The following is an 11,514-nucleotide window of genomic DNA, read 5'->3' as shown; positions in this document are numbered from 1 at the left end:
TTTAAGATTGCCATAATTATATATATGTCACCTGAAATATTGCTCCATGGTGGTAAATTACTGGTAGCCAACGGAAAACGGCATCGGGCATCAAAGAGGTTATCAACCAATAGCGTGCCTTCCCCTTCCCCCCTACCACCCAAACCCGCTGGGACTCTGGGGGTAACCTTGAGAAGTTTGGTTTTGACTAGGAGCAATAACACCGCCGTTTCAACCAGAATGGAGTATTATTTTTGTATGTGATGATATGAATAAGCTCCTAAAATGTGATATGTGTTTATTGATTATTTCCACGGTTCCACCCCTGTTATTCAAAGAATCGTCTGCTATTTGCAGTTAGTTTTAGTTTCAGTTTGAGTACCGACCCACGTTATTGTGATACGTTTATTCTGTTGAATAAAAATATAATTACACTTTAATTAAACGGCAATTTTAGGAAAAATGGATAAAATTCGAAAAATATGTTTATGGATTCCGTAGAAGCTTGGGCCTCTGAACATGGCCTCAGCTTCAATATTAATAAATGCGCTGTACTTCACCTAGGATCCTCTAACCCACGGTATACTTATCGTCTCTACGGTCAACCTATCCGTGCCACCCTATCTGAATCTGACCTGGGTGTTACAATGGACCCATCCCTTAAATTTACCTCCCACACCAATAAAGTCTCTAAAAGGATTTATTCCCTATCAGGCTTAATTCGTCGTAATTTTAACAACCGCTCCCCAGCCCTCATTAAAACCCTCTATAATGCATTGGCCCTGCCTATTTTTGACTATGCCTCCCCTATTTGGACACCATCTTCCTCCCTTGGTATTACTGCCCTACAGAAAGCCCAAAACAAATTTACTAAACTAACTCAAAAATTAGATAAACTGCCAGCCCCTTCTCGATTAGAAAAACTTAAAATTGATCCCGTCATTATCCGCCATAAAATTAACAACCTATGTTTACTTCATGACTTCTTTAATAACAAATTGGCACTTAACGTTGAAACTTTTTTCCACCCTGCACCGTATCCCTCTACCCGTGGACACTCCCTTAAACTTGCAAAACCACGCGCCCTGACGTCTATCCGCCAACATCATTTCACCCACACTGTCATCTCAGATTGGAACGCACTCCCTGAATCTATTATTACCATCTCAGATAAATCAAAATTTCGCGCTAAGTTATCGGCTCACTTCAATAATACCCCAAATTGACCTGTAGTCATACCGTTTTTTACTTTGTTACTTATCTTTTTTTCTACTTTGTCACTTATTTTTTTTTTTTTTTTTTTTACTTTGTTACTTATCTCTTTTTGTTTTTTTTCTTTTTTTACTAATGTATAACTAAATCGTTAATCTCTGTATAACTAAATCGTTAATCTCTCTCGGTTGTACTAACCAAGCTCTAATGGCTTACCTGTACTGAACTAAATAAATAAATAAAGGTTTTTCAACAAGACAAACTTTACTGAACCATTTGAAAAATGTTCATAAAGTTACCAAAATTGCGCGCGCTAAAATGGAATGCCCAGCTGAAAATTGCAATTATAATTGCATACACAACGCCCAATTACGATTACATATTAAGAAACAACATAATGTACCTTGTTTTCGAGAATGTTTGTCATTCAATACTCAAGAAGGTAGGCATATCAATCTATATTTACTAATTACAAAAAAAAATTAAACATTTTTTTTTCCAAATTGTTAAATAAGTGAGCAATTTTTATTTTCTTTCAGAATTTTTTTTGTGGAAAAATGAAGAGGAAAGTCGTCAAATGGTTCGTTTTCAATCGCGCCGTTCCGCTCTAATATTGAAAGATGGCACCAAGAAAATATGGTACACTTGTCACCATTCTGGAAGTTACCTTCCCATTCCCAATCCCAAAGAAGATGGAGTTCGAAAAGTGAAGAACCAAGGCTTAACTCGAATGAATAAAACTTGCCCTGCTTTGATTGAATATGCTTTGCGAGGTAACAAAATTTCCGTCCTCTATTACCGAACCCATTTTGGACACCATAGAGACTTGGAACATTTACCAATAATGCCTGAAGACAAGTTTAGAATTGCTGGTAAGTGGAAAATATTTTTTTTGGTGTTTGGGCCTTGCCAGTGGTTTGGTGCACAGCACCGAGGGGGGGGGAGGGGGGATGCAGAGATATATTCGTGCTTTGTTATTTTCTTTGAATGCATAATTTTTAATTGATTATAAGCTTCCTTAATTAGCCCTTGTCAAATATAGCTTTTTGTGAAAACTAGTGAATTGAAAAGATTTTTGAATTCATTATCTTTAACCCTTGGTCATCAATTTGATCAGAATTTTCTTTGTTCTTAAGCCTTTGTCATTAATTTGAAGAGATTTTTCATTGTTCTTAAGCCTTGGTCATTAGTTTGAAGTTTTGAACAAGTTTTTCATTGTTCTTATGCCTTTGTCATTAATTTGAAGAGTTTTTCATTGTTCTTAACCCTTGGTCATTAATTTGAAGTTTTGAACAGGTTTTTCATTGTTCTTATGCCTTTGTCATTAATTTGAAGAGATTTTTCATTGTTCTTAACCCTTGGTCATTAATTTGAAGAGTTTTTCATTGTTCTTAACCCTTGGTCATTAATTTGAAGGGTTTTTCATTGTTGTTAACCCTTGGTCATTAATTTGAAGTGTTTTTCATTGTTCTTAACTCTTGCTCTATACTCATTAACAATTTTATTAGCAAATTTGAACTTAAAATTTTTTTGACTGGATCGAACTTTGAACTTTTCGTAGTTTTATTAAGTAGGCCTAAAGTGTCTAGAATTTTTGCTATCATAATGCCCATAAAGTTAGGCTTAGGAAACGCGTCGTAACCCGTTATGAATGCACACACTAACGCTCGTAAACTTAATGCACGCTTAACTGCTAACAATGTAATGCAAAAATCAAGTAAATTACCCAATTTGGTGCCACCTTAAATTAGTAATAAATAAACCTCAATAAGTTAAACAGATGCTCTTAAACAATGTAAACAGCGACACAAACCAAAATCTGGTACATTTTGGAAAGGGACCAAGTCTTAGCAATGCCTACCGCGGTTGAACTTATTGGGCTTTATTATTTACTTATGATGGGATTAAAGGTTAAAGTTCAGGTAACATAACGGATTATACCTTAAAAGAAGGGCCTTTTTCTAAATATAAAAGGAATGATAATTAGCATTTAATTAGTCATAAAAATAATCAAGGACTACTGTATTGCCACCCGCCATTGCTTTAGTGGCGTCTGCTAGCCCGAACCTACCTTACCCCTTACCTTTCTCAGCCTGTGAGAATTCAACCAATCCCATAGGGGTAAGAGGTTCTGATTAGCAGACGCCACTAAAGCGATGGCGGGTAGCGAGACAGTAGTCCTTGATTATTTTTAAGACTAATTATTTATTTTTTAAATTTAATTCTTTTTATATTCAGAAAAAGGCCCTTCCTTCTTTTAAGGATGTTACCTTTAACCTTTAAACTCTTGAAATGACCTTATCGTAGGCAAATTAGCAAGTGGCATTCCTAAGGACAAAGTTGTTGAAGAAATGCTTAAAAATTCCCGACTTCAAATCATTAACATGAAAGACTTAAATAACATTATTCGCGAATTTGATATTGATTTACCATCGACTGACAAACCGATTTCGGAAATCGGTGGAAACAGAACTGTTGCAGCAAATCAGGAAATATCTTTATCTTCCCTCGTGTCAAGTCAGGAAATTCCTGAATCCTTTCAAATTGTAGCCCCTGATCCTTACCCTGAGTCTTATTGCGAATCCTACGAATTTATCACTTCAGAAAATTCTGCTGACTTTTCTGAAGTCAGTGGCGGTAAAATGGATTATTTAGAGGCGGGTTTTGAATCGACATCAGGAAATTCCGTAACTCAGGAAACTACTACGCCTTATTCCGCTGATACTGTTATTAACCCATATTTAAAAAATACTGAGGTGTACTCTGATTTCATATCAGGGAAACCCGTAAACGGTGCCTTACCGAAGTCAAATAATGTGCCTATCAGATCAGGTACATTAAGTTCCGGTGTGACTATAATAAGACTGAATGCAACAAAGTCTAGTCCTGATGTCGCGGTAACGAAATCAGGAAAGTTTTCTGACAAAAATCCCGATGTAACAGTGAAATTAAGTGATATTATTTCTAAACCGAAATCAGTTTTAAAACCGTCTCCCTCCGCCAAGTCAGTTAATAATTCGGAAAACGTTAACGTAATCAGTAGTTCTCCGAGTTCAAATCAGTTCCTAAGTACCCAAAGCAATTCAGGCGCGAAACGTGTGCCCAAAAACGCTCATGTTCAAAGAGAACTATTGGAAGAAGTTCAAACGAAAAAAGATTTGCAAAATATTCTAAAGCAAAAGACTAACTTAGCTTTGGAATTGTTGCAAAAACGTGAAAAGGTTACTGTCCAAGAAATGGAGGAAATTTCCTTGAACTTGGACATTGTTATTGATATCCTCAAAAATGAAACGCCATTAACTGTGATATTAAACAGAAAATGTTCCTCAGTCGCTGAAGACACTCGTGATAAGCAACTTCAGCCTAGTTTGTTGCATTTGCCAATGTCCGTATTGCCATCGCAAAATAGCAATACGCAATACGTACCTTCGGATCTTCAAATCAGTTTTTTACCCATAATGCCTCAAATAGTTCAAAGTCAGGTAGTCTCTTCCTCGGAATTTGATCGAAATTTGTCGGAAGTTGATCGAAATTTGTCGGAAGTTGATCGAAATTTGTCGGAAGTTGATCGAAATTTGTCGGAAGTTGATCAAAATTTGTCGGAAGTTGATCGAAATTTGTCGGAAGTTGATCGAAATTCGTCGGAAGTTGATAGAAATTCGTCGGAAGTTGATAGAAATTCGTCGGAAGTTGATAGAAATTCGTCGGAAGTTGATCGAAATTCGTCGGAATTTGATCGAAATTCGTCGGAATTTGATCGAAATTCGTCGGAAGTTGATCGAAATTCGTCGGAAGTTGATCGAAATTCGTCGGAAGTTGATCGAAACTCGTCGGAAGTTGATCGAAACTCGTCGGAAGTTGATCGAAATTCGTCGGAATTTGATCGAAATTCGTCGGAAGTTGATCGAAACTCGTCGGAAGTTGATCGAAACTCGTCGGAAGTTGATCGAAACTCGTCGGAAGTTGATCGAAACTCGTCGGAAGTTGATAGAAATTCGTCGGAAGTTGATCGAAACTCGTCGGAATTTGATCGAAATTCGCCGGAATTTGATCGAAATTCGTCGGAAGTTGATCGAAATTCGTCGGAAGTTGATCGAAATTCGTCGGAAGTTGATCGAAATTCGTCGGAAGTTGATCGAAACTCGTCGGAAGTTGATCGAAACTCGTCGGAAGTTGATCGAAACTCGTCGGAAGTTGATCGAAATTCGTCGGAAGTTGATCGAAATTCGTCGGAAGTTGATCGAAACTTGTCGGAAGTTGATCGAAATTCTTTGAAAATTGATCGAAATTCCATAGGAAGTGGTTTATTCAAAAAGGTTCCTAGAATTGTTCTGAAAAAATTGCCAAAATTTCTGCAAGGTAAATCGATTAACGTGAAAAAGATTTCAAAAAATCAACTGAAAAAATTAGGAATTAGTTTGGGGAAACGCAAAAAACCGCACGACATTTTACCGAAACCGACACCCCGAATTAGAAAACAGTCAACACCAGTTCATTTCCGACCATTCGCGAATAATCCGTCCATTGTTAATGCGCATGCCACCCCCGAAATCCCGGAAAAGGTTCAGAAAATGGCTACTTTTAAGAAACTTCTCGAATATTCTAAGAAATCGGTTGAATCGTTGCAAAAAGTGTCGGGAAGTGTTAGTAGTCCTAACAAAAATGTGCCCCTATCACAAAATATTCAGAATTCGGTCGAAAACGTGGAGTATTCGGCAGGAAATGTTGAGGATTCGGTCGAAATAGTTCAGTATTTGACTGAAAGCTTTGAGGATTCGGTCGAAATCATTCGGTTTTCGAATGGAAGTTTTGCGAATTCGGAGAATTCGGTTGGAAGTTACGAGAGTTCGGTCGAAAATTATCAGTATTCGAATTCGACTGAGAATTCGGTCGAAAATTATCAGTATTCGAATTCGACTGAGAATTCGGTCGAAAATTATCAGTATTCGAATTCGACTGAGAATTCTGTCGAAAATTATCAGTATTCGAATTCGACTGAGAATTCGGTCGAAAATGATCAGTATTCGAATTTGGTCGAAAATGTTCGGTATTCGACTGGAAATTCTGAGAATTCGGTCGAAAATGTTCAGTATTGGACTGTAAATTCTGAGAATTCTCTCTCGAATGTTGAAACTTATGATAATCTGGTCAAAAATGTTCAAAATTCCAACGAAACTCCACGTAAACCCGACTTAAAACGTAAAGCGCCGCAAATTATATACATTTCGGCCGAAAGAGTGTAGGACACCCGATAAGTCAATAAAAATATTTTACTAAGCTAAGTCCTTAAGTTAAATGAAAATTATCAAACCCAAGTTGTTTTTCATTTCATGTCATTTTTCAAACACTGTAAAAGACTACAGTTGGTATTTTCAAACACTGTAAAAGACTACAGTTTATAAACATTACCTTTCATTGTTGTTAAATATAAATACATTTGTACCTTGAAGTCTTTCGTAATAAATAAAGTTTTTTTTTATAACGTTGATGGCTGCTGAAACTTTTCCCGATTTTGGGTGGGGATCAGGGACTTTGGAAATCAGTTTTAGATGACTTTGGCAATCATTCAAATTATTTAAGCATACGTTTGTCACTGGTAACTTAGAAACTGGAGCTTGTCATGAAGTTAGTGAGGTAGGTCATAGATTCGAGGTAAAGCGAATGACGCCTGGTGAGGCGCTATCAAAGGCTTAATTATTACAGACGAAATAGGAAGATGAACTACAAAATAGAGTATAGTCTGCAATTCTCGCTTGTCGTTGTAGAACTAGCTCGAGCTGGTGAGGCGCTGCTGTCAAAGGCTTAGTAATGCAGTAAATAGGACTAGATGGAAGTCCTGCAAAATTAACCTGCGAGTGTAGTCTGCAATCCTCGCTTGTGGTTAGCAATACCAAATGGATAGGAAGTGTTAGACTTATGGGGACATATCTTATAAACTTGTGATACTAGTTGACTATAATTTGATATGAATGACAATAGACGTTTCTTATAAAAGTTCTGTTATAACAATTTTATTAATATTTTTAATTTGTGTCTGGTTTTTTTTTTGTTACAAAAGTTAATTCTTTTTTGTTATTCCCTCTGTTGTGGACTTCATTTTTTTTTTTTGATTTCGCAAGAATGCAAGTAGGCCCCCAGTTTTCGGTTGAAATTTGACCCAAATTCACTCGGAATTCAAGTTTGTTTAGTTATCGACATCAGCTTCTTCTTCGTTATCGAATTCGCCCTCGTCATCAGCGGTGGCCTCTTGGTATTGCTGATACTCGGACACGAGATCATTCATGTTAGATTCGGCCTCGGTGAACTCCATTTCATCCATGCCCTCGCCAGTGTACCAATGCAAGAAAGCCTTGCGTCGGAACATAGCTGAAAAGACAAAGACAAGAGATTAGATTTTCTTACCCAGTCCCATTGATAGCTCGCATATTCGTGGGCCAACAAAGGCTTACCGGTAAATTGTTCGGAGATGCGCTTGAAGATTTCCTGGATGGCGGTGGAGTTGCCGACGAAGGTGGCGGACATCTTGAGTCCCTTTGGTGGAATGTCGCAGACAGCGATCTTAACGTTGTTGGGGATCCATTCAACGAAGTAGCTGCTGTTCTTATTCTGTACGTTGAGCATTTGTTCGTCAACCTCCTTCATGCTCATGCGTCCTCGGAACATGGCGGCCACGGTCAAGTAGCGTCCGTGTCGGGGGTCGCAAGCGGCCATCATGTTCTTGGCGTCGAACATTTGTTGCGTCAACTCGGGCACGGAGAGGGCGCGGTATTGCTGGCTGCCTCGAGAGGTCAAGGGGGCGAAGCCGGGCATGAAGAAATGTAGACGCGGGAATGGAACCATGTTGACGGCCAATTTTCTCAAATCGGCGTTGAGTTGACCGGGGAACCTCAAGCAGGTCGTCACTCCGGACATGGTGGCCGAAACCAGATGGTTGAGATCTCCGTAAGAGGGGCTGGTCAGCTTCAAGGTGCGGAAGCAGATGTCGTATAGAGCTTCGTTATCGATGCAGAATGTTTCGTCGGTGTTCTCGACCAGTTGATGGACCGAGAGTGTGGCGTTGTAAGGTTCGACGACGGTGTCGGACACTTTGGGCGATGGAACGACTGAGAAGGTGGTCATGATTCTGTCGGGGTATTCCTCCCTAATTTTGGAAATGAGTAGCGTTCCCATTCCGGAACCAGTGCCGCCACCCAAAGAATGTGTCAGTTGGAATCCTTGTAAGCAGTCGCAGCTCTCGGACTCTTTCCTGATGACGTCCATGACGCTGTCGACTAATTCAGCACCCTCCGTGTAATGACCTTTCGCCCAATTGTTACCGGCACCACTCTGACCTGATAAAGACCAAAAACAAACGTATCGAACGATGCCCAAGGTTTCCCAACAAGGCTAGGCAATAATTACATACCGAAAATGAAGTTATCTGGTCTGAAGAGTTGCCCAAATGGACCGGATCGGACGGAGTCCATGGTACCGGGTTCGAGATCAACGAGTATGGCACGTGGAACGTATTTACCACCCGAAGCTTCGTTGTAGTATACATTGATTCTGTCCAATTGGAGATCCGAATCTCCGTGGTAGGAACCGGTGGGGTCAATTCCGTGTTCATCGGAGATAACTTCCCAAAACTGTTCGTAAGAAACAGAATGAACTTGTTAATTGCATTTTCAGATTAAATTTTTTTATCGTGCCCATAAGCAGTAAAAATGCCACTTGAATCATCAGTTCATAAGATATGTTCACCGTAAGTTTATTAATCTCTGCTTACAAACTGGAGCTTGTCGTGAAGTGATTGAAGTAGGTCATAGATTCAGGGTAAAGCGAGGGAGGCCTGGTGAGGCGCTGCTGTCAAAGGGGGCTTAGTAATGCAGACTAAATAGGACCTAGATGGAAGTCCTGCATAATTAACCACCGAGTGTAGGACTTCAATTCTAGCTTACGTCGTTCAAGAGGAACTAGCTAGAGCTGTAAGTCTCTAGCGTTGCGAAGTATAGGTAGCGTCATACTTATGGAACATTAACTTATGCTTGAATGAACAGGATGTCGTTAGTACTTAACGACTGATTAGATATAGCTAGCTGATGTTTCTTAAGGATTTTGAAACCGGTTCAATTATAATGGCAAGGAGTGGTTGAAGGAAGATAAGATGCGGACATTGCCGTTAAGTCGGCAAACACTTCGGAATAACTAATTTGAATCATAACATGTTTTATTAACGGTACATTCCGGAGTTGTTCAAATTGAATTAAAACTATGACTACGTGTTCACGCTTTATATTAGTAATATGATAATTATGTTAGATATATAAGAATGTCTGCATTATCAGAGGCGTTTTTATACGTCATATGGTATGATACATTGTCTATTATCAAAGCATTATCAACTGACAGATTAATTTCACTTTATTTTTAACCGTTAGAAGGTACTTTATTTTTCAAGTTCGTTACTAAGCCTTATGCAACGCCTAGAAAATCTGCATAGCTCTTAACTGCAATTTCAAATTTAAATTTTAAGAATTTAATTTTGAAAAATCCTTAGAACTGCAACCGTATTTTAAATATTAATATTTGATAAATTTAAACTGTACAGGGTGTTTGTGATAAGATTGCCGTAAATTAAAGGGGATGTTAAATTAGGGGAATAAGTCGAATATGGTTTATGACATTTTGCAACAACGGACACTGTTTTCGAGTTAAGATTGGTCAAAGTATTCTACGTAAGGATGACCCCTTAAATTTAATTAAGAAACTTAATTACAATGATTGATTTCTAATTTAATTAAGGGGTCATCGCTAAAATTCTCCAATGTTAATTTAAAAAAAAGTGGCCTTTGTGGCAGAATGGAGATAGAAGTTACATTATCGGCTCAAAATCGACTCAAAGAACATACTCTTTAATTTATAACAGGCTTATCAGAAATTAACACCCTGTATAGTTTAAAATAGAATATGTGTAGAAGTTAGCTAACATAAAACGCGTAACATTTTTAGACAAAAATAGATTAAACTAGAAGTTACCTATATTGATTACTTTTCTACTACAACCTTGAGTCGAAATGCCAACTCCCATATACAGTAGTTATTGACCGCTATTTAAAAATAACTATTTCTACCGCTTAAACCGATCAATACATCGTAATTCCTAAACCAGGACACAACTTAAAGCCCTTTTCAGGCCATACAATTTTTACTCAACTATATAAATATATTTGGGTTAAAGAATTCGTTCAGTCAGCAAAAATTGGTCAGTAATCAATTTAAAATTTGTGATTCAACTTGCAATCCAACCAATTTCTGTTCTCACGACTCAAATAGTTAACTTAAGTTGACTAATTTAAATGAATCAAAAAGTTGTACCGTCTGAAAAGGCCTTAACTCACATAATTTAACTTGCACGTGAAACATTCTTAATTATTTGACCATTACAATCTTTGAAATTTAAACCATTTCAACTTGTTCAACCAACTTCTGTTCTCACGACTCAAATAGTTAACTGAACTAAAGTTAACTGATCTAAATGAATAAAACAGTTCTACCGCGTCTGAAAAGACCTTAACTCAAATTAACTTGTACGTGAAAAATTCTTAATTATTTGACCATTGGAATCTTTGAAATTTAAACCATTTCAAGATGTTTCCAAAATAAAACCATTTTATTCGGTTTAAGTTATAATTAATGATAAAATGATGTTCGTAATTACCTTGGCTCCGATTTGATTGCCGCATTGTCCAGCTTGGATATGTACAATTTCCCTCATTTCGTAATATTATTAAATAATTTCAAAGTTAGTTCTTCTTAACTTTGTTGAAGACGACCTGTTCCGAGTCGCAGAGATTTCCAACTGACAGGGAGCGGTTCTCTTTATCAGACTTAACGAACTTTTGGATAAAAAAATAATATTCGAGTGCCGCTGGTTTGGTTCACACGTGATATGACGTCGATAAGGGCTGAGCGCCTTCTTGATTGGCTAGATTCTGCGGTATCACCGATGGTATCGTAGGCGACATTCGTTACGAAACAGAATTCGAGAAACCGACGCATTTTAGTTTCATGCTTTTATATTTTATAGATTTTCTACTTGTTCTTTATTGTTCTTGCGGAGACATGCTGGTCCTGGTCTCCTATTGGATCAAAATTATCATAGAAAACCCGTTTTACAACTATAGGTTGAATATTAAGATTTTTGGGGTCAGAGGTCAAATTGAGGACGTTGTTAACGCAGTTTCGTAACCACGAGGGGCCGGTCACTCTGTGTAATCGGTGTACACGGCTGTACCTTTGACTGTACTAAAGTGATTACTCAAAGTCTTTAAAAGCCCCACCCTT

General features: G+C 37.9%; 3 protein-coding genes across 3 annotated transcripts; 2 read left to right on the top strand and 1 right to left on the bottom strand.

The window, feature by feature from the left end:
- Positions 1–461: 461 nt before the first annotated feature.
- On the top strand, positions 462–1,205 carry LOC149709489 (uncharacterized). Its single transcript, XM_089864040.1, has one exon. The coding sequence runs from the start codon at positions 462–464 to the stop codon at positions 1,203–1,205; it is 744 nt and encodes a 247-aa protein (XP_089720166.1).
- Positions 1,206–1,435: 230 nt separating this feature from the next.
- Positions 1,436–6,677, top strand: LOC149709488 (uncharacterized). The gene is made up of 3 exons (XM_089864863.1): positions 1,436–1,633; positions 1,731–2,063; positions 3,499–6,677. The coding sequence occupies exons 1-3, from the start codon at positions 1,510–1,512 to the stop codon at positions 6,432–6,434; spliced, it is 3,393 nt and encodes a 1,130-aa protein (XP_089720989.1). The 5' UTR covers positions 1,436–1,509; the 3' UTR covers positions 6,435–6,677.
- Positions 6,678–7,173: 496 nt separating this feature from the next.
- On the bottom strand, positions 7,174–11,045 carry LOC149709487 (tubulin beta chain-like). Its single transcript, XM_089864865.1, has 4 exons — positions 10,889–11,045; positions 8,597–8,816; positions 7,641–8,522; positions 7,174–7,557 (listed from the first exon to the last, which is right to left on the bottom strand). The coding sequence occupies exons 1-4, from the start codon at positions 10,943–10,945 to the stop codon at positions 7,376–7,378; spliced, it is 1,341 nt and encodes a 446-aa protein (XP_089720991.1). The 5' UTR covers positions 10,946–11,045; the 3' UTR covers positions 7,174–7,375.
- Positions 11,046–11,514: the final 469 nt, after the last annotated feature.

This window comes from Phalangium opilio, unplaced genomic scaffold, assembly GCF_054372755.1.
Source record: "Phalangium opilio isolate 3A_F unplaced genomic scaffold, DU_Popi_V2 ptg000013l_1, whole genome shotgun sequence".
In the NCBI taxonomy this organism is placed as follows: domain Eukaryota; kingdom Metazoa; phylum Arthropoda; class Arachnida; order Opiliones; family Phalangiidae; genus Phalangium; species Phalangium opilio.
Note: the sequence above shows the minus strand (reverse complement) of the source record. Positions and strands in the feature narration are given on the sequence as shown.

What these genes read in the sequence shown, in the direction of transcription:
- LOC149709487 (XM_089864865.1), bottom strand. Translation starts at nt 10,945, where the DNA reads ATGAGGGAAATTGTACATATCCAAGCTGGACAATGCGGCAATCAAATC. An exon ending in ACCAGATAACTTCATTTTCG is followed by an intron (nt 8,523 to 8,596) that starts GTATGTAATTAT and finishes GGTCTTTATCAG; the next exon opens with GTCAGAGTGGTGCCGGTAAC. An exon ending in CATCTCCGAACAATTTACCG is followed by an intron (nt 7,558 to 7,640) that starts GTAAGCCTTTGT and finishes TTGTCTTTTCAG; the next exon opens with CTATGTTCCGACGCAAGGCT.
- LOC149709489 (XM_089864040.1), top strand. Translation starts at nt 462, where the DNA reads ATGTTTATGGATTCCGTAGAAGCTTGGGCCTCTGAACATGGCCTCAGC.
- LOC149709488 (XM_089864863.1), top strand. Translation starts at nt 1,510, where the DNA reads ATGGAATGCCCAGCTGAAAATTGCAATTATAATTGCATACACAACGCC. An exon ending in GTCATTCAATACTCAAGAAG is followed by an intron (nt 1,634 to 1,730) that starts GTAGGCATATCA and finishes ATTTTCTTTCAG; the next exon opens with AATTTTTTTTGTGGAAAAAT. An exon ending in AGACAAGTTTAGAATTGCTG is followed by an intron (nt 2,064 to 3,498) that starts GTAAGTGGAAAA and finishes ACCTTATCGTAG; the next exon opens with GCAAATTAGCAAGTGGCATT.